We start from the raw sequence: 23,091 nt of genomic DNA on the forward strand, positions 1-23,091 counted from the left end.
CGTGCGTGCGTGCGTGCGCGTGCGTGTGCGTGTGTGTTGCGCGTGGGCGAGGCTTGACCATAGAAGACTGTATGACGCATGTTTTCCAGACCTAGGATATCTAATGAAGGACAGGAATGACTTTAGTCAGTGCTTTTCTATTGAACTTCCGCCTCCGTTTCCCTGACGTTTGACCACTCCTTCTTTACACAATAGTCCTTGACTCTACCAAACGCGGAAGCCCACAGCATAGCAGTGTGTTTGGGGCGTATCTCTTCATATTTTAGTTCTGTGAAAGTTGTTCATTAGTAGCCTGGCTAATAAGCCAGACTAATATCACACAACACTGTCGCGGTAGGCAACTTTTTTTTGCCAACGGCTGATTCGGTCTGGTTTATTAACCAGGCTAGTTCATTAGGATATTGGTCACCACACTGGTAAGTTATACACCTCATTGATTCATATTAAAACCAGAATGTACAGGTAAAGCATTGCAGCAATGCTATATTATGAATAATATTATGTCATTGTCATGGGAATAGTAATTATTTTCATTGAGGTGATCATCAGAATGGCAACAAGTGTAATATAATCCAATTGAAGTTGTTGAACAGTCGACAGTCACATACGGCCTAATATTTCTATTGCTCTAAACATGTGGCTAGCCAGTCATTGTGGGCATAAACCAAGGGGGCAGGCAGACTTTCCAACGTTGAAGCTCTAGGTCCTAGTGGTAGGAGGAGGGACTACAGGCGGACCCGTGGATTCATGACCGGGAAACCCCGTGCAGCTGGGCTTTAACGTTGAGCGCTCAGTTGCCCTACGTCACTCAGGACCTCAAAGTTGAGGTCCTGGGAGGGACTTCCGGCAGTCTTCCGGGTGCTTCAAAACGCCACTGAGCAACTTCCACTGACATGAATAGCTGGGGGGGGCGGAGCTTCGCGCCAGTTCAGTCTCTATTATATATATACTCTATGGCATAAACACGTTAAAGGGTACATTTAGGCATGATGATGTGTATGTTCAAATCATGTAAACTATTTTACATAACCTTTCCATTGTCCAAATAGTTATCCTTTTTATTTATTTTTTTCATAATTCATAATTATAGACAGCCTGTCTATAATGTTTAGTTGGCTTGATATAGGTGTGTGAGAGAGAGAGAGAGAGAGAGAGAGAGAGAGAGAGAGAGAGAGAGAGAGAGAGAGAGAGAGAGAGAGAGAGAGAGAGAGAGAGAGAGAGAGAGAGAGAGAGAGAGAGAGAGAGAGAGAGAGAGAGAGAGAGAGAGAGAGAGAGAGAGAGAGAGAGAGAGAGAGAGAGAGAGAGAGAGAGAGAGAGAGAGAGAGAGAGAGAGAGAGAGAGAAAAATCACATTTAACTTCTATCATGCAGTTTAATTAAAGGGACTTCTAACACATCTATGGTTCTGGTCACTGATATTGACCTTAACTAATGCATGCATGAGCGTACCATTATTTATTTTTATTTGTTTAAATTTAATTTAAAATGTTCTAACGCTAGGGCCATTTAAAATGGAATTTTAAAAAGGTACACCAGAATATATATAAAATAAAATAAATTAGCCCTTAATAATGTAATGGTTTGTGTGTGTTTTAATTTTTCTTCCCAGCGAACAGATCACCATGCCGTCCTCCACCCCCGTGGCAGCCGCCTGCACCACCTTCTCTCTGTCTCTGTTCAAACAGCTGACGGAGAACAACAGCACGGGCAACGTCTTCTACTCCCCTATCAGCATCTCCTCTGCTCTGGCCATGGTGCTGCTGGGAGCGCGCGGAAACACTGCCGCGCAGATGGCACAGGTGGGTGGCATGCATGCATTGTTAGACCCACCCTCTACTAAATTAAAAACCAAAGATCATTTCAGGCGGTAGCTGCTAATCTCTGGAATTCACTCCCACTTGCTCTGAGATTTGCACCCTCGGCTGACATTTTTAAGAAAAGTCTTAAAACCTTTCTGTTTGAACAAGCTTTTGTTGATGGTTCATGTTTTTTTTTTGTTTTTAGTGTATTATTGTTTTGAGTCGAATTGTACAGTATTCTTTCCGTTGTATCCCCTGTTTTGCTCTCTCTCACTGTATGTAAAGCACTCTGTGAGATCTCTCTGTGAGGGGTGCTATATAAATAAAATGTACTTACTGCACGCACATGCACACGCATCAGGGATCAGCACCCTGTGGTGGACATTTCTGTCAACGTTCCATTTTTTGCCACGGACATACAAAATGAGTGGACAATAATATTACCAGAAACGCATAAATAGATAACCCTGATGACCATAACAGGTCTGTAGAACCACTAGCATTAGTGGACTCCTAATGTGCCATAGTGTCATACATGTTCTGAAGAAGACCTGGAGAGTTGACATTCAGTAAGTGGGTGTTAAGGTGGTTGCACACCGGCCGCGTTTTTCGGAAAAAACGATGGAGAAACGCCGCTGAGTGTGGAGACCTTTTATGATCAAAATGAGAACATTTAGGCTATAAGGGTGTGTAAAACAGACAATCTAAAATTTGCCACGGACAAGACCAAGTCTTTGCCACGGACATGTTGGTGACCCCTCACACGCATGCACGCACATTTCATTTTGTCGTGATTGTATAGATTGCCGAACTCCTGGCGTCACTCGCTCGTCCCCTGGTTCCAAGGGGTTTGTGGAAGAGAGAACTCTGTGGTGAATAGCATGGGGTCATCTTGAAATAGTCTCGTATAAGAATTGTGGTCCAAAAAGAAACGAACTGTCTCGGCGATATTGTTGGAGAGGTGTCTCTGTGTCGTTTATGGTAGTCAATTACTTATATTTGATACAGTCTGTTTCTAGCGAAAATGTAACTAATTTGGTAGCATTAACATTAGCGTTTTCTCATCAGTCCGTTGATTCATCATATCTGTAGGAGTGAAACGGCCTGGATGATTTGTTTATTTTTCAAACACAGTTCTTATATGAGGCGATCTAAGATCCCCCTAAGGGGATTATAATACAAATTCAAAAGTACACAAACCTAATCACCTGATAAAACATGGGATTTTGGTTTGGGAATAACACTTCCGTGCTCCAATTGGTGCGTGGATTTGACATCAGGACCTAACATACTCTATTCTGGTCATAAAGGCGAACATTCAGTGACAAATAGGCAAACATTTGCCAAAATTAGAGGACTAAACATGGGGTGAGGGAAACCCTACAGACGCCAATATAATGATCAAGGAACCATATTATATACAGTATATTATATCCAATGTACAGGTGTTTCTAGGTCTGTCGTACATCATGTGAGTTTGAGTAAAGAAGGAAAACAGTCCCCCTTTTGCAGTCAAGATATGCAACATAAATGTTGTACGTGTGCGATCATATTTGTATTATGCACCGATGAATAGGATGAGTGCTGCTACTACCGTATGCTTTTTTTATACACACTGCTCTATTATCAGTAAAATGATCAACACTAGATTCAAACACCCATTTACCATTTAAAGGTCAGACCGCACCAATGCAACTCATCGCAACACCTTGCAAAAAGAAAAACATTGTTAAGGCCAGTGCAATGCAACTCCTTGCAACTGCCATTGGGGAAAAGTTGGTTGCAAGTAGGCCTAGTTGCATGGAGTTGCATTGGTGTGGACTTTGGTCAAAAAAACGATAAATAGCTAACATAGCTGGAATGTTACTCGGCTAATTATATGAGAGGCAGGACATTGTTTCTGCTGAAAAGCCAAACTCAAAAAGCAAAGAGTGGTGAGCATGACTATGATAATGCAGTATCATGAATCTTTGACAACCAGAAAACCCTGTTTCCTCCTGGCTCAAATCATGTAAAACCTGCCCTGGCTCTTTCTCTCTCTCTTTTCTCTTTCTTTTGACTGAGAACCAGAAGACTCACATTGTAGGGCGTGTGTAACTTTCCACGTGGTGGAATGTACTCTGGAATGTTGCTGTGACCTGAGAAGTAGCATTACTAATTGTATATGGCAAAACAAATACATTCCGGACAAATGGATCTACTTTCACGATCACAAATGCATCTCAGCTTGTCATGGACATTGAGCCAAATGACTAATTGACTACATTGTAGAGTAAAATATGAGTGAAATGCCATGCCATGTCAGTGTAGAGTTTCGCTTCGCCTTGTTTCCTGATGGTGCCAGACGGGTGTGTGGGCACTGTATATGTTCACCAGCCACTGATAAAACTTAAAAGCACTGGAGGGCTTTCTGACTTTAACAGAGACCAGGATAATTCATTAAAATTCTGGAAATTCAAATGATTTGTAAGGAAAAGTACCTCTCAATGTCATATAAATAGGTTAAACAATTTATATTTATACTTTTTATTAAACATTCTTTTTGGTATAATACATTTAAGAGTTTTTGTCCCAGTTTGTAAAAAATCAAAAGGGATAAGTTAGTTGTTACTAGATCTTTTGTATTAATGTACAATATGTATACTATTATTTTATCCAGTACATTATACAATGTAATGCATACTCGTTTTTATTAAGTAAGTACCCCTCTCGCTCTCTCACCCCCCCCCCCCCCCCCCCTTTCCAAATATGGTTTACGCTTGTCAGTCTGAGATCCATCGCCTTTATTACGCCTAGTTTATGCTGCGTCGCACGATGGACCATGATGGTGTCATGTACCAGAAATAGCCGATCTATAAGCTCACAGGAATATCTGTCTTTTTAGACCACATGATCTTGTTGAGGCACCACCTGCGACCGTTTATTATCCTATCTTAATGATGATCTGATCAGTAGATAGTGACATCACATAGAACAGGCGTGTCCATATTCAGAGAAATATGAAAATACCGTAGGGAAGTTAAGGCCAACTGCATCTCCTGAAATACTGTGCACAATAAGGAAGTCACATACACACGCATCAGCCTTTTTTCACATGCATGCACCGCAATTATATGAAGTCCATTATATTGCCTTTTGTTCAAATGGCAAATTCTCTCTGCCCAGGTTAAGTTCAAGACACGCAGAAAGAAACCTCAATTCATTTCAAGCCATAAATATTACATTTGAGGAAGGATGCGGGTAACCTGACTCCGCCAGATGGGGCAGCAGAGAGTACACTGGGTTCCCCCCTCCAGTGTACTCTCTGCTGCCCCATCTGGCGGAGTCAGGTTAGGATGTGGGCCCTCGTGCCACAATTGGCGTCCAGGCTGTACTTTGGACATGTCTGACATGGAACATGTTGGAACGTGTGTTATGTGTTATCTTCTCTCTCCATAGAATCTGGGGTGTTAGAAATATTGTCACACTGTTGTCTTAGCAGGGCTGGGCAATTAACTGGAAATATAGAACCATATAACTGACTCGATCTTAACTACTTAAACCCTCTAGACTGGGGGGAAATTAAATCTATCTACACACCAAATGTCTTTGCCAGATCTACAAGCTTACAAGGCATCATGTTGAGACACATTGTCGGCTTGTAGATCTGCTATTTGTTGGCTAATGTTCCCCTCAGAATATGGATGCTGGGGTTCAAGTGGTTCAATAATTGAGAAGCAAGGAACCACTAGTTCTCTTCCAGATTGGATACTTAATTTCACTTAGGCGTGTGGGGTACTATAAATACACGCAGTTATAAAGTCTACAGTAAGATGTGATTAACTAATCAACCCGCAGTGTTGTTGGCTAATGTTTTATCAGTCTGTTACTTCTGTCTCATAATGTTTTATCAGTCTATTACTTCTGTCTCATAATGTTTTATCAGTCTGTTACTTCTGTCTCATATAATGTTTTATCAGTCTGTTACTTCTGTCTCATAACAGACAAACAGTCTACAGTACAGTAGCTCTGGTCCATAGCCTTACTGCTTCTATGATTCTGCCCTGCAGTAAGTTTAGCGTAAAAAAAAATAAAGTTTTTGCTACTCACCAAAACAAAGGCGGGTTGTGTCATTAGAAAGCCTACTTTCCTTAGTGGGAGCACTCTGAGCCCCCCCACCACACGTATAAACGGTACTTTTTGGCCAAAAAGGGGTTTTGTTTCCACCGGAAACTCCAATGCGCCCTCTACCGATATTGCCCAGAGAATAATTGCCTCATAGAGAATATTTTTCCTCCTGTGAAAAAAAAATCCCTTTCTGGCCAAAAAGTACCGTTTATACGTGTGGTGGGGGGCTCAGAGTGCGTCCACTAAGGAAAGTAGGCTTTCTAATGACACAACCCGTCTTTGTATTGGTGAGTAGGTCAAACGTTCTTGAGATTTCCACTAAAGAGGAGAGGCTGGTCTGATTTCCATGTGAGATTTAAAAACGAAAGTAGCATAGCCTTACTGCAAGGCAGAATCATAGAAGCAGTATATGGACCAGAGCTAACAGTACAGTATAGTACTATAGTATATCCAACACACACTAGGGCATTAAGCAACTAGAAATCCACTAGTCGACTTTTTTTTTTTAATAGGTAGTTAAACAACTAGTCGACTAGTAAACTAGGCAACTAGTCAACTAGTAAAAATGACTAGAAGTGAATGCCCTAACACACACATGCATATATATTTAATAATTCAGTATGCTATCCTACCTAGTCATATAAGCAGGCATATACGTGGCCCTTTTGGAGGCAATCTTGACAAACGTTGAGGGGTATATGCAATTTCATCTCATTATCGTGTTAATGATTACATGTGTTCAGTATTACCGTGCGAGTCTCAATATGTAAACCTTTTTTAACGCTTTTAGGTAGATAGATTTTTTAGTATGTGAAGTATTCTCTTCACATAGTTTGTGTGGGTGAATTGTTAAGAGTTGTGCTGAGGAATCCTTTCATGGCAAAAAACAGCTCTGGCCATGGTGCTTCACACCTCACTCACCTCACCTCACACCTCACCTCACCTCATTAGTTGAACTTGACACACATACCATGCTTCAAATATGTAGTACTAATCCACCCACACATTGAGTTATTGCTCCTCTCAGATAGGTTAATGCATAGAGGTGATACTACAACGTCATTGGTCATTGGCTGTCATGTACGTCCTTTTATTAATCCAGAGGGAAATTATACTATACTAAAAGTATACTATATAAGTATATATAGTTAAGTTATGTATACAGTACATAGAAGTAGTAACAAAAAGGGTGACGATATAATGTCCTTTTGAGGGTTGGGATCCTTTAGAATTTTAACGATTCTGGTTCCTTTGCGATTCCCTTTAATAATTCCGATATAAAAAAATAAAAAAATAAACATGTTGGCAGTTGCCTTTCTAATTTAATACAGGCTTCTCTCTTTTAAATTTTTGAGCGCCCAGATCGTCTCTCTTTTTTCTATATAGAATTTCTGAATGGCACAAATTCATCAATCATATATTGTAGTGGTTCTCAATTGTAGTGGTTCTCAAAGTGAGGTCAAGGGACCCTCTGGGTTACCTTAAGTGTTCCAAATGGACCCTTACACGAGAGACCCGTACGGGTCAATTTGGTTCCATTTGTACACTGTCAGAGTTATGGTCCTTGGAATTAAAATATTTGAGAACCACCGGTATTGTAATTGTAAAAAAAAAACTAGATGTGAAGTTCAGTCCACATAACAGGTCTGACAGTGTGATTCAAAACGGTTCCTCAACAATAAAGTACAACCTTGAACATTGAGGAGACGCATATGAATTCCACAGTCGAGTGATACAAAGCATTCCCTCCAGTGTTGTTTTCGTCGACTAAAACTAAGACGAAAAATGTTCGTCGACTACCTTTTTTCACTGACGAAAACTAAAAGGAAACTAAATGAAAACTAAGCTACGATGACTAAAACTAAGACTAAATGTATTGACAATTTCGTCAACAGATAAAAACTAGACTAAAATGTTAGGAAGGGACTAGTGGACAAGAGATCCAGTATAAGTCATTTTACACTTGGTTTCATGCTGAAAATAGCAGATCTACAAGCTCACAACGCGTCGCGCTGCGACGCGTTGTGAGCTTGTAGATCTGCTATTTTCAGAAAGTGTAAAATCAGTCATTAAGACGGCATCAAGCCCCGCCATTTTAGTCGACTAAAATCTGATGATATTTAGTCGACTAAAACTAGACTAACACTAAGACATTCCTGGTGACTAAAATGTCACTAAAACTAAAGGGAAACTATTCAAAAGACTATGACTAAAACTAAAATCAAAAATTGCTGCCAAAAACAACACTGATTCCCTCCCCCTTCTACCTGCTCCTAACTTTTGACACACACACGCTGGTCGCACCTCCAGGTTCTCTGCTTGTCGGAGGCAGAGGAGCCCAGTAGGGCGGCAGCAGCATCAGCAGAGCAGACACTGATGCAACAGCAGGTCCAGATGACCAGACTGCCCCTTCACCTGCAGAAGGTGCTACTGTACAGCAAAGCTAACTAACTACTAAAGGGCTGTGTTACTAACTGACAGTGGCAGCTGCGTACTGACTCACTGGTGATGGGAACGCTCTCGCTCTCTCTCTCTCTCCGTGTTGCATGTGGACTGTGTGAGAGAGCTTTATGCGTCATTTGGTGTCAGGATTAAGGGGCCGTGTACGCTGACTGAGAGATGATTTTTTCCCCCCTGAGCACAGCATGTGTTTTGAATTGTTTACAATTGGAAACTCCCAGCAACGTGATGATGAGGCGCCGAGTGTTTATTTGACTCCTATTGTATACGTACAATGATGTCATGCAAAGATTGTGAGATCTGCTACATGTTTTAACCCATTTAGAGACCTGAGGCTGATTTAAAAAAATGCTTCTAAATCCTAACAGTTGTATGTCGGTGGTGCTCAACAGTTTTTCATGTAAAGGACCTCCAGAATGATCTGTATTTGGCCGTGGACCCCCATCTGAAAATATGTTTTTCCCAGGGACCCCCTGGGAAGCAAAGATTTGAGTTAAAAACGTTCGCTCTGAAAGAATATACAGTACGTATATTCAAAGATTTGCGCCGCATTTTCACGATTTTCAAAAATAGATCTACAAGCTTGTAGCGCGGCACTCGATATGATCTTGTAGATTTCATTATTTTATTCAAAACGATTAAATCGATTAGTACGATTAACGGTTGGCAGTTGCACGCCTAGTAAAAACAAATGTACTTTTTTCGATTATACCAGTGTCTACAGTACATCCGTCACTAGAACAATGTCTTCCCTTACTCTCGTGGTCTAATGATTTGATCTCCCACAGTCTCTGCACATCCACAATGTCCCGGGTGACGTCCATGTTGACTTCTCCAAGCTCATGACTGACCTGAACAAGCCCGGAATGTCTTACGCCCTCAGCGTGGCCAACCGGCTCTACGGAGAGCAGACCTACCAGTTTGTTGAGGTAGGTGTGTGTGTGTGTGCGTGCACATGCGTGTGTGTGTGGTAGAACTCATTATATACTGGTAATCTTTTGAATGTGAGAAATGTAGTGAAAGATGATGATAATAATACACTTTATTTATATAGCACCTTTCATGTAAACAAAATCAGCGCAAAGTTCCTTCTAAATAGTTCTTCTAAATAAGTAGCTCTCACACTTTCAGTATTTTTCAAAAATAGCAGCAATAGCATGCACAAGCTCGCAGCGCTGCACAAACTTGTAGATTTGTTATTTTTCAATAGGCAAAAAAATCTAAATTGACACATTGCTTTAACGGAGTAATGAATTCCTTAAAGCTCAGTTGTTTAGACTAGAAGTGTTATTAGATGATTGATTGTATTTGTTACCATATAATACTGTATTATAAACTAAGTATTTCATCCTGTGTTTAGCACTATGTAAACTAACGTGTGTGTGTGTGTGTGTGTGTGTGTGTGTGCGTGCGCGTGTGTGTGTGTGTGTGTGTGTGTGTGTGTGTGTGTGTGTGTGTGTGTGTGTGTGTGTGTGTGTGTGTGTGTGTGTGTGTGTGTGTGTGTGTGTGTGTGTGTGTGTGTGTGTGTGTGTGTGTGTGTGTGTGTGTGTGTGTGTGTGTGTGTGTGTGTGTGTGTGTGTGTGTGTGTGTCGTGCGCACGTGTCAGGAGTTCTTAAGTTCCACCAAAAAGCACTACAATGCACAGCTGGAGTCTGTGGACTTCAAGACCCAGGCAGAGTCGGCCAGGGTCAACATCAACGGCTGGGTGGAGAAACAGACACAAGGTACCGGTGACATACGTATGCACGCACAGAACCTAAGTCAGCGTAGGTAATGAGAGGCCATAGAAATTCAAATATTGCATATTTTATCTGCCTCGTTTCTTTTCATTTAGTCTTATGCTTTTTTGCTATTATTATGTTCGATTTCAGCCCAGGGCTCATCTATACTTTGTATAGTTGTGTCGTCACTCTGCGAAAAGAACAGATTTTAAACTGCTTGGGGATAAAGGTTAGAAATTTGGGCAGCTGATTGGAAATGCAATGGTTTGAATCCAATGTACCACTGGCAGAATGAATGACACTGAGCAAGGCACTTAAATAAAGACGGTTATTGTACATGCCATTGTCTATAGACGGGGAGCTGTGTTCTCGTTCGGGTCATCAGCCGTGGTCCCATGCACTGCGCTCCTCATGTGTGAAAAGTGCCAAAAACGTTGACCACAAAGGAGCTCCGGTTGCAGGCGGGCAAGTGCGTGAATTGAAACCAGCACAGCTGTCAGATTTCCCACGCCTCCATACCTGCCCGCTCGCCTCTCATTGTCTCTGCCGGGGGGGGGGGGGGGGGTGTGAGTGTGTGTGTACCGTTGGACCAATCATGAAACTTTGAATGCACACCACATTCCCAGTAGGCCTAGGAAGAACCACTGCCCCAGTTTTTCAAATTCATCTCATGGTGGCGCTATAAAAGTGCCATTTTGCGTTTTGGCCTATAACTCTTGAACCGTAGGTAGAACAAAATAAACAAGATTTTCTGCCATTGGTGTTTTCTTCAAAACAAACATTTTCCTACTTTGTGTTCTCATGTCAATCGGTTCACATTACAGTATGTTTGTGGTCAGGTGAAAGTAGCATGTGTCAGCTTTTTCAGATACCATTCAATTGCTTCCCATCTAAAAAAAAACATACATAAACATTTTCCCTTTTGTAATTTTCAATTATAAGCTAACTTTGACAACATTATCATGAAGACGTTTCTATACTGTATATAGGACGTTTTGTCCCTTTATTTGAAGAATCGTTTAACAGCCCCACACTTTAGTGTAGCTTGACTCCATTTGTTGTTGTGTGTGTTTTAGATAAAATCAAGGATTTGCTGGCCGAGGGTGTGGTGGACGACATGACCAGACTGGTGCTGGTCAATGCCATCTACTTCAAAGGCATGTGGGACAAGCCGTTCAAGGCGACCAGCACGCGTGACGCTCAGTTCAGAATCAGCAAGGTAACAACATGATGATACTTGGTTTACACTCAGCAAGGTAACATGATGATACATGGTTTACACTCAGCAAGGTAACATGATGGTACTTGGTTTACACTCAGCAAGGTAACATGATGGTACTTGGTTTACACTCAGCAAGGTAACATGATGGTACTTGGTTTACACTCAACAAGGTTACGTCAGTGACAGGCAGCAAGGTGTTGTAGTATTTATCTTGGCTTAAGCAGGCACAGAGAGGGATTTATGAAATGAAACTGATTTATGTCATACTGTTGTATAGGTTTGTAGTTGGTTGTGAGAAGAGGATGAGTTGATATTCAGTGTACAGACAAAAGAACAAAGTTATTTGTATTCATTTTGTTTATTTAATATCATTGGGTCTCTTGAAAGGAGCTATATAAATTCAAGTTATTAATACTCAATGGCTGCCAAATATTTTGCATGATGTCCTGGAGCGCCAAGGACGTGTTTTTCGTGTTTTGTAACATAACATAACATTAAAAAAAAATATATATATATATATATATATATAGATTTTATTTTGATTTTATTTTGAAAATAATAATTAAAAAAAAAAAAGATATATATATATGGTGGTGGTCTGGGACTTTTGGCGCCCCCTGGTGGCTGGTGAATGAGATTTATTAAGAAGGGCCACAAACAGTCTAACCCTACATCAAGGTGACAAGCGGAGAACCTTTGCTCACTATCTTTATTCTCTCTCCTCTTTCACACACAGGAGGCTGTGTTAAAAAAACCCAAAACATGCATCCCTAGACTGCTTTTTGTGTGTGACAGACAGACAAAGAACACGTATCACGTTACACTGGCAGATTGGTTTGAGTAACGTGTTTTGTGTTGTTATGCAAGTTGTCTGCGAGATTCTTCATCAGTTTCATCTCGTCGCAAATATTTGGCACGAACCGGGTGTGTTTTAAAAGATCTTGGATCTTGGAAAAGTGTTCTCCCTTCTATGTACTAGTCCGCTTATCTCTAGTGCAGCAGTGGTTGAGAGAGTGTACGAACCGCTTATTTAAGGGTGGATAGGTATAGATAGATAGCACTGTGAACCTAATAAAGACCAAGTTTGTATTGAATGTGTGACTAACATTTACAGTATACGGACAGACACACCCTCTTACCACGGGCCGTGTTCACACAAGAGATGTGCTGTGTGGCACAACGTGCACACACAGTGGGGAAGGCGCACAGACAGAGACACACCCTGGTTGTGCAAACTGAGCTGTCCACACCTGTCCTTTATTTCCCTATGTAAATGATTCACCAGGCTGGAAGTCATGGGGTTCACACTGGTCTACCTTCCTCTGAGGGCTCCGAAGTGAACATGATGACTTATGACCATAGTATACGGCGTATATACTGTATACAGTATACACTAGGGCATTAGTGAATCCACTAGTCGACCTTGCTGGTACTAGTTGACTAGTTGATTTTTTTTTTTTTTTCCCCGATTTTGTAGGCCTCAAGATCAGGTAGATTATAGTTATAGTCACCAATGTACACAGTTTTTAAATGTACAAATATATATATATTTTTTTTTAACATAATAGGTGGTTAAACAACTAGTCGACTTGTAAACTAGGCAACTAGTCAACTAGTAAAAAGGACTAGAAGTGAATGCCCTAGTATACACTGTGATATTATTCAATATACTGTATAAGAAATGGAAATCAAAGCCTGTATTCCAGTGTAGCTATTAATTCATGAATACATTTCAATTAGTTAAATATGTACAACAGCTGTATTTTTATTTTTTATTATCAGTGAATTCTTTCAAAATGGCAAAAATGAGCTTTTGCATTTGTCCGTGTGTTGTTTCGGACAGACTGAAACCAAACCGGTGAAGATGATGTACCAGAGTGCCAAGTTCCCACTTGCCTTCATCCCTGATATGAACTGTCAGGTAATCAATTAGTTATTCTTCCTTTTTTATTTTGATCTGTGTAAAAGCAAAAGGATACTTTGGTTGGTAGGTTTGTGCCATCGTAGCACTGTAACTTTAAATTATTGGTGAGATATTGTGCTTGTTTCTCATACGAGCGAGTGACAAGTAAACCCTCCTTGATTTTTTACATGAAAGTGACACAAGTGTCAGGTCTTGTGATGCTACATAGGCATGATCTGCTTTATTTTGATTTGTTTGTGCTAAAAGAGTGACTTTGAGAGTCGTTTGACTGTGCAACGATGCAAGTAAATCATGAGACTATTTTGGAATATACAGTACATTTCTACTTCTTCTAATGGCAAAACTATCAAAGATATCTCACCAATATTTGGAGTTACATCATGGCAAGGTAGCTGCTCAAACTAAACCTCTACCAAAGTGACATTCTGATTTGAGAAACAAGGAAATGGCTACTCGGCTCAACCAACCAAGCATTTGTTTTATTGCCCTATAAAGCTTAACCATAGATTTGAATACATTGTAAGCCTTGTCGAGCCACGAGGCCCATAGGGCAGGAGCCTAACTCCTGTTTCTGTAGCGCTGCGTGAGGCAGCTTGATGTACAAGTACACCCCCTGGACATGACGCTAGTATGTCACAGTGACTTACCCCCAATCCAACTCTTGATTGCTGAGTGCCAAGCAGGGAGGCACTGGGTCCCATTTTTACTTTAGTCTTTGGTATTAGATTAGATTAGTAGATGCAAAATGTAAAAACCAACATATTGCCATCAGTTTTGGTTCATTTGTATCACATTTCTACTACATTCTTGTGTATTTTTTATGTTTTAAGCGGTATGGCCCACTGTGTTTGTCAGGTCCTGGAGCTGCCCTACACAGGGAAAGACCTGAGCATGCTCATCTTTCTGCCTATAGAGATGGAGGACAGTACGACAGGCCTGAAAAAGGTAGGAGTCGTAGGACAAGGACACACAGATTTGGGGGTAGCTATAGAGCACGGGTTCTCGACGTTTTTGGCTGGGGACCCCCGGAAATGCTTTGGCCATGTCTCGCGATTTGTGGGTCACCCAATTTGTATGTGTCCCTTTTATTTCATTAATTTTTTCCTACATTTTGTTTTTAATTATTATTATTTTAAAACATTTTCAAAAAACATTCCCAAAATGGCAAAATTGTTCATGAATTCAAAACAAATTCAACAATTTTTACCCCAGTAATTTCATGAAGAAATGAAAGAAAAATCTAACACATTTCATAGAAAACAAATGTTTAAAAAGTAGTGAACATAGCCAATCTACAAGCTCCTAATGTGGCGCGAAGCGACACATTGTGAGTTTGTAGATTAAAGCAATAAACCACAAGAGGTCTCAGGTTACCGTGGATTTTACAATGGGTGAGAGGCGTGGCCCTCTCTCATCCATTGTAAAATCCACGGTAAGCTGGGGCCTCACGTGACGTATTGCTTTTCTAAAACGGTTGCAAACATATAGCAATGAATATTCACCTCAAAACTATTAAATTCACAAAAGTAGCTACACTTTGCGCACACGAGAGCGAGCCACACACTTCCTTGTTTTTAGTCAGCCAGTGTGGCGGGGAATAGGAGGCGATTGATGTCTTTACGAGGCCGCCCGGAGCTACACATCCACAGTCATATGTGCTTAGACGCCCGCACGGCATGGGCTTGTAAGAAACTCAAGTGCTCCTCTTCCCCAGTACAGCTACATAGCTGCGGGATCAGCTGTGAATGATATAAAGTGATTGAAGGTGTGGATTATCGGTGAGATTTACAACAGTCACGTGACGGTAACCAGCCAATCAGATTATTGGGACTAACCGTTTTAGAACTGCTATTTTCACTAGTTTGGGATCCCGGGGGGGGGGGGGGGGGACCACTGCTTGGGAACCACTGCTATAGACCAAGTCAAGTCGGGCGGCGGTAGCTCAGGGGTAGAGTGGCCGGATGGCAACCGCAAGGTTGCCAGTTCGAACCTGGGCTCCCCCATGAGTTAGTGTCGAAGTGTCCTTGAGCAAGACACTGAACCCTTAATTGCTCCTGATGTGCTGGTTGGTGCCTTGCATGGTTTCCGCCGCCATCGATGTGTGTGTGTGAGAATGGGTGAATGTGTAATGCACAATCTACAGTATGTGAAGCGCCTTGGATAAAGGCGCTATATAAATGCACCATTTACAAAGTAAATTCTCTTATCTCGCCTCTCTAAACATTATATCCCCAGCTGGAAAAGGCGCTGACCTATGAGAACTTTGTGGACTGGACCAACCCAGACATGATGGATACGATGACGGTTCAGCTGGGTCTGCCTCGCTTCAAGATGGAGCAGACATATGACATGAAGCAGGTGCTGACCAAGATGGGCATGGTGGACGCCTTTGACATGGCACAGTGCGACTTCTCTGGTACGTACATGGTGGACGCCTTTGACATGGCACAGTGCGACTTCTCTGGTACGTACAGCCCAGTGTTGTTTTCGTCGACTATAACCAAAATGACGAAAAATGTTCGTCGACTACCCTTTTTTGTGGTTCTACATCCTGACAGTTTTCTGAAAAAGCTGTGTTTCTATGTCAGTGGTTCTTCGATTTTTTTTAAATAGCAGACCTACAAGCTCGTATGAGCTAGCAGACCTATGAGCTTGTAGATCTGCTATTTTTCAATAGCCAAAGCATAACATAATGCTAACCCCAAAAGGGGTTCCCGCCCAAAATGGGTTTCACTGACCAAAACGAAATGGAAACTAAATTAAAACTAAGCTATGATGACTAAAACTAAGACTAAATGTATTGACAATTTCGTCAACAGATAAAAACTAGACTAAAATGCTAGGAAGGGGACTAGTGGACAAGAGATTCAGTATAAGTCATTTTACACTTCGTTTCATGCTGAAAATAGCAAGCTCACAACGTGTCGCAGTGCGACCTGTTGGGAGCTTGTAGATCGGCTATTTTCATTAAGTCTAAAATCAGTCATTATGACGCCATCAAGGCCCGCCAAAATACATTTTAGTCAACTAAATCAACTGTAGATTTAGTCGACTAAAATCTTATGACATTTAGTCGACTAAAACTAGACTAACACTAAGACATTCCAGGTGACTAATATGTGACTAAATGAAAACTATTAAAGAGACTACGACTAAAACTAAAATCAAAATGTTCTGCCAAAAACAACACTGCTGGAGTGTATGGGCAGTATTATGCGTGTCTTAAGTACCAGGTCTTATGACTTAACTTAAGACCTGGAGGCGTGGTCAATGCTGTTTGGCCACTCAGAATAGCCCTATGTGTTCAAGGGAGGGCAAAACTTTCCCGAGATTCCTTGCGAAGCCCCGCGGAAAGCATGAGCGTGCGTCACAGGGCGCATGTTCGGGTCTGATAAGTCCTGGAAAAGATGCGCTGTGATTGGCCAGTAATCACTTGAGCGGCAGCGTGACATAACGTGCCTTCCACACTTCCGGTGTACTTCCTCTCCCAGTGTAAATTCTTCCGCCCCTCCTTCAACACACATCGCTCCAACAAACTGCAGCGGCCAATATCTTTTAATATCTATGCGTACAGCTACACAGTACCGTATCAAAATGGACAACCCACAGCGGAACAATAGCTTTATTGTATTCAGGGTTCCCACGGTCATGAATTTCCTGGAAATATTATTTTGAATTAGAAAAAAAATAAATAACATAAAACATTTTCCTGGCCTGGAAAACATTTGGAAGGGTCCTGAAATGTATCAAAGGTCCTGTATTATTATTATTATTATTATTATTATTATTATTTTTTTTATGACATTACATGAAACATGTAACGGTCCAACGGATGTCGTTTTTTTTTTTTCCCCGCAAAACGGGCTGTGTGATTGCAGCCTAATGTGTACCAGATGTGACAAAATGAACAGATCTACAAGCTCACAACGTTCTGCAGTGCGATCCTCCTATGCCTTAGGATAGGATAGGTGGTGTAGCAAAAGGTTTGGCACGGAGTTTGGAATGGAATTATGCCATTCTCTATTCTATGCTTTATTTGGGCATTGCACACAGTAGTAAGAGACTCAAGAGACGCACTCACGCACATGTCCTTAACCCATTTTGACCTGAGATCAGATTCTAAAAATGTCTTCTACATCCCGACAGTTTTCTGAAAAAGCTACGTTTCTACGTCAGTGGTTCTTCGATTTTTCAAAAATAGCAGACCTACAAGCTCGTAGCGCGCCACTCGGTGGCGCGCTATGAGCTTGTAGATCTGCTATTTTTCAATAGCTAAAGCATAACATAATGCTAACACCAACTCCCGCCCAAAATGGGTTAATGCTACCTCAGGCATTTCATCAGGAGCCTTTATTCATCAGAGCATAGAAAAAAGTTCTAGGCATTCTATACACGTTTTACTCTGCTCTGATGAAGGCTTACTGCCAAAACACATCAGCCCCGGGGTAGCAATAAATACATGCATCTGACTCATCACATTTTACTAAATATCTTTGCTGGAAATATTTGCTGCTGGTTAGATACTATAATATATGTCTTTCATTATAGTCAAACCTTCATATTGTCGGTGGAATATACTGTAGGCTGACACACCCAAATCTGCAACGCCACAGCTTTGATTGATTGATAATTGTATTAGACAATTAAGATGCAAACAATAATAACAATTTAAATATCTCAAAAAACATTAAATCTATGTACCGTAATTTCCGGACTATAAAGTGCACCTGAATATAAGCCGCACCAGCTAAATTTAGGGAAAAAACCAAATGTGTACATATACAAGCCGCACTAGACTATACGCCGCTTAGAGGCCATAGCCGGCCATAGAGATAGATTTAGAAGGTCCCCTAGTGGCCGTTAGCTGTAAAACTCCATAGATTAACACCGTTGTATAGGCCGCAGGGTTCAAAGCATGGGAAAAAAGTAGCGGTTTATAGTCCGGAAATTACGGTACAGATTGGAATAGAAATAAATGGGGGGGGGTAGAGTTGTGGGGCAATCATCTTCTCTTCTATTGACCGGATGATAGTGACAGGTGAATTTTCAGTCCTCCAGGAAACCAGTGATTTGCTAGTTTTGAGGGAAGGGGCCAAGGTATTCCACACGCATTCCTACACTGATGGTTTCAGCTCACAGCTTATATCTTCAGCAGTACACGGAAGGTTAATTTATGCTTTGTGCAATGAACGTTGCACTATGACAGTAACGTCAAAACGTCAAAGGTGTGTCGCGGAGGATCTTCGGAGAGGATGTGCGTAGACTGTGTACCTCTGGAAAAATGTACGGTCACAGACCCCATCATAAACTCTTGTGTACTCTGACTGGGTGGGACAGTACGCTCAGTTTCCACTGTGTTGACAAGTTGCAACACATTTTTTTGCTTGTGATGGGTAACCCAACACACTAAATGTCACCACACCGTGAACAAAATGTGTATTTTACAGAAATGAGTGCGAAGAGATTTGGTGTAGATGGGGAAGATGGGGGAAAAAAAGTCTAGACTAGAGGATTTAAGTCAGGGGTGGGCAAATATTTTTCCCAAGGGGTAACTTTATTTCTATATAAAAAGCAGTAAATAGCATTGTTTTTACAAGCCGATAAGAGTATTGTTATGTTATTATTACCTCTGACTTCAGTAAATAAATACTGCATTCAGCATCCACCTTTCTTTTTTTGGCATGACGACATTTTTGAGGAGGTGACAAGGAAGGTAAAAGGTTGTAAATCACACGCAATTCACGTCAGGAAACGGATTGCGTCTACGTGAACAAACATGCTTCAAAATAAAAAGCAATGCAGTTTTAGTCCACGCATAAGGTAAAATTAGTTTTATTTTTTTAAATGTCCGAGTAACCTTTCACGGGCCAGTCAGAGTCGGCCAAAAGGGCCGTATTTGGCCCACCGGGCCGTGTAATGCCCAGGTCTGATTGAAGTGCTTGACCGATGTGTCCTCCCTCTTGTCTTGCCCTGTCGTCCTCGCCACCAGGCATGTCCCCAGCCAACGACCTGGTGCTTTCCAAGGTGGTTCACAAGGCGTTCGTGGAGGTGAACGAGGAGGGGACGGAGGCAGCGGCCGCCACCGCCGCCGTCATGATGATGCGCTGCGCCATGATCCCCGCTAAATTTGTGGCCGACCACCCCTTCCTCTTCTTCATCCGACACAACCCCTCCATGAGCGTCCTGTTTGCCGGACGATACTGCTCCCCCGCTTGAGTTGGTACTCATTTTAGTCAACCTCTCTGGTACTGGTTCAGCGGGACCGTAGTCTCTCACAGACATATCGCAGAGCAAGTTCTGTCAGGAAACTCAGTGCAGTTGCTGGCGGCCGTGCATTGGGCCGCCTCGACTCCACCTCCACATCCACTCATCCAATCACACACTCCTTTGATTCTCAGACCGCTCTATTTAAGCCATTTAGGCCTGACATCGAAATAAAAAAAACGTTCACTCTGAAAGAATATATATTCCAAAAATAGCTAAATTATAACATAATGTTTAAAACACCAAAAGAGGTTAATCTGGAAGTCTGCACTGCTCATTTCCTGGTTGCTTTGCTGCTGTCATGCTGCTGCTGCTCTTCACCACTGCTGTCTTGCACAAACACAGCTGCTGTCCCGCCACCACCACCCCAGCTACCACCTGTTGTTTTGGATCTGCTGTTTTACGTACGAGGGATTCGGAGTCCCTGTGGTCGGGACCGATGCGCTTTATCAGAGTACACAAAAGCAGATCCAATTCAAATTTCATCGCCAAACCATGATAAATATATTGCTCATTTTATATTCAATAAAAAAATATATTCCATCCATTCATGAGTATTGTCCTGACAGAACTACTGTAGTCCACAAGCTCTGAATGCTACATAAGAGTCTAACTACACCTCCTGGAAGCTGTCATCCGTTTGTCATTTCCATTCACGAAAATGTATTTTAAAATGACATTTTTGAGCTTCTCCTTGTAACCCGAGTGAATTGTTCTCTGTCCCAGACTTAATAAATTCTGAAGTGATAATTTTTTGCCTTGTCACTGATATTCTAGGGAAGGCCTTTAAAATGTTTCCACAAATGAAACGCTTTTAGTAAATACTTGAGTTCCTTTGAAATTCCTTTCTGAATCCCACTCCTTCGTTTCTTTCTTTTTTTAATGAATTAATTATCCTTAATTAATGTTGTTTTGCTATAATTGTATATTCAAAGGTGTTTATTAAAATCCATACTGTGCATATTTGTGAGATAACACAGATACGGCTGATTATATTGTGTTCTTTTTGCTTTCTTGTTTTTTTAGGGGTCTTTTTATGCACAGCGATAAAGGGGAAAAGTAAAAGGGGTAGATACAAATGTACTGTATTCTTTATCCCTATTAATACAAATATTTATTCAAACTGGGATGGCAAAAATGAATGTGCAAATTATTAAAATAAACAAAAACAATGGATAGCTGAAACAATGGATAGGTGGAAAACAATCCATTGTTGGAGTAATGCATTCACTGTTGAACCGGTAACATGTTCAGTACTGTACCTTGCTTTGTCACAAGATGGCGCACTTTCCTATCGTGTGGGCAGCGGGGTGAAATCAGCCCTCAGGTCAGCTTCGATGACTCCAATTATACAACATTGAACAGGTGCAGGGCATGAGCTAACGACTTAATTTTCAGGCTGCTATAGGCAAGGGGCCAGTGAGGCTATTCAACGTTGAAGCACTGGGCCCTAGTGGTAGGAGGAGGGACTACAGGCGGACCCGTGGATTCATGACCGGGCAACCCCGTGCAGCTGGGCTTTAACATTGAGCGCTCGGTTGCACTTCCGCATTTGACCACCAAAATGTGGTGGTCAAATGCGGAAGTAGACGTTCTGAGACGGTACTTCCGGCAGTCTTCCGGGTGCTTCAAAACGCCACTGAGCAACTTCCACTGACATGAATAGATGGGGGGGCGGAGCTTCGCGCCAGTTCAGTCTCTATCCTTTTATATACTCTATGGCTATAGGCCTATCTCACAGAATGTCCCCGCCCCCTTTCGGAGCTAGTGGTGATAGCGTGACGTCACTCCATAGATACTACATGTTAACAGAGGTAATTTAAGAAGTCTACAACTTTTGTTTTCTCAAGGTAAGGTTTGTTCTATCTGTTCGAGCTGATTTACCATCTTGTTTGCTTCATAATAATATTGGTCTGTCACATTTTTACATTAGGAAATGTACTTAGATTCTCCAGAGAAAAAAACGTGTAAATGCTCATGTTAAAGACACCACTATTTACCGGAAGTGGGTGTGGAAAGCGGGCTGTGAGATAGGCCTATTGGTGCAGGTTTGGAAGGCTCTCCTTAAAGGGCCACCTTTAACTGTCCTAGAAATTCTTAGATGTAAACTTTTAATAACACCCTTTATTGAGGGGTGACAAGGAAGGTAAAAGGTTGTAAATCACACGCAATTCACGTCAGGAAACGGATTGCTTCTACGTGAACAAACGTGCTTCAAAATAAAAAGCAATGCAGTTTTAGTCCACGCATAAGGTAAAATTAGTTTTATTTTTTTAAATGTCCGAGTAACCTTTCACGGGCCGGTCGGAGTCAGCCAAAAGGGCCGTGTAATGCCCAGGTCTGATTGAAGTGCTTGACCGATGTGTCCTTCCTCTTGTCTTGCCCTGTCGTCCTCGCCACCAGGCATGTCCCCAGCCAACGACCTGGTGCTTTCCAAGGTGGTTCACAAGGCTTTCTTGGAGGTGAACGAGGAGGGGACGGAGGCAGCGGCCGCCACCGCCGCCGTCTTCATGCTGACGAGCTGCCGCTGTGCCATGATCCCCGCTAAATTTGTGGCCGACCACCCCTTCCTCTTCTTCATCCGACACAACCCCTCCATGAGCGTCCTGTTTGCCGGACGATACTGCTCCCCCGCTTGAGTTGGTTCTCATTTTACTCAACTTCTCTGGTTCCTGGTTCAGCGGGACCGTAGTCTCTCACAGACATATCGCAGAGCAAGTTCTGTCAGGAAACTCAGTGCAGTTGCTGGCGGCCGTGCATTGGGCCGCCTCGACTCCACGTCCACATCCACTCATCCAATCACACACTCCTTTGATTCTCAGACCGCTCTATTTAACCCATTTAGGCCTGACATCGAAATAAAAAAAACGTTCACTCTGAAAGAATATATATTCAAAGATTTGTGCTGCATTTTTACGTTTTTTTTTCAAAAATAGCAGACCTACAAGCTCGTAGCGCGCCACTCGGTGGCGCGCTATGAGCTTGTATATCTGCTATTTTTCAATAGCTAAATTATAACAATGTTTAAAACACCAAAAGGGGTTAATCTGGAAGTCTGCACTGCTCATTTCCTGGTTGCTTTGCTGCTGTCATGCTGCTGCTGCTCTTCACCACTGCTGTCTTGCTCAAACACAGCTGCTGTCCCGCCACCACCTGTTGTTTTGGATCTGCTGTTTTACTTACGAGGGATTCGGAGTCCCTGTGGTCGGGACCGATGCGCTTTATCAGAGTACACAAAAGCAGATCCAATTCATCTGGATCAAACCGTGATAAATATATTGCTCATTTTATATTCAATAAAAAAAATATATTCCATCCATTCATGAGTATTGTCCTGACAGAACTACTGTAGTCCACAAGCTCTGAATGCTACATAAGAGTCTAACTACACCTCCTGGAAGCTGACAACGCAAGCTGTCATCCGTTTGTCATTTCCATTCACGAAAATGTATTTTAAAATGACATTTTTGAGCTTCTCCTTGTAACCCGAGTGAATTGTTCTCTGTCCCAGACTTAATAAATTCTGAAGTGGTTATTTTTTGCCTTGTCACTGATATTCTAGGGAAGGCCTTTAAAATGTTTCCACAAATGAAAC

At 41.9% G+C, this 23,091-nt stretch overlaps 1 protein-coding gene across 4 annotated transcripts; it reads left to right on the forward strand.

The window, feature by feature from the left end:
* The first annotated feature begins 257 nt into the window (after positions 1-257).
* LOC306913534 (leukocyte elastase inhibitor-like) lies at positions 258-22,150 on the forward strand. Of its 4 annotated transcripts, none has more exons than XM_079490256.1 (10): positions 258-416; positions 1,609-1,798; positions 8,216-8,329; positions 9,154-9,294; positions 9,972-10,089; positions 11,163-11,305; positions 13,152-13,229; positions 14,088-14,177; positions 15,468-15,648; positions 21,900-22,150. In XM_079490256.1, exons 2-10 carry the CDS (start codon positions 1,622-1,624, stop codon positions 22,133-22,135), a joined length of 1,278 nt encoding a protein of 425 aa, XP_079346382.1. In that variant the 5' UTR covers positions 258-416; positions 1,609-1,621; the 3' UTR covers positions 22,136-22,150. The 4 variants fall into 4 exon arrangements, with proteins under 4 accessions (XP_079346382.1, XP_079346384.1, XP_079346383.1 ...); XM_079490257.1 differs by lacking the exon at positions 21,900-22,150 and adding an exon at positions 19,222-20,623 and having other exon boundaries at positions 259-416; XM_079490258.1 differs by lacking the exon at positions 8,216-8,329.
* Positions 22,151-23,091: the final 941 nt, after the last annotated feature.

This window comes from Electrona antarctica, assembly GCF_951216825.1.
Source record: "Electrona antarctica genome assembly, chromosome: 20".
In the NCBI taxonomy this organism is placed as follows: domain Eukaryota; kingdom Metazoa; phylum Chordata; class Actinopteri; order Myctophiformes; family Myctophidae; genus Electrona; species Electrona antarctica.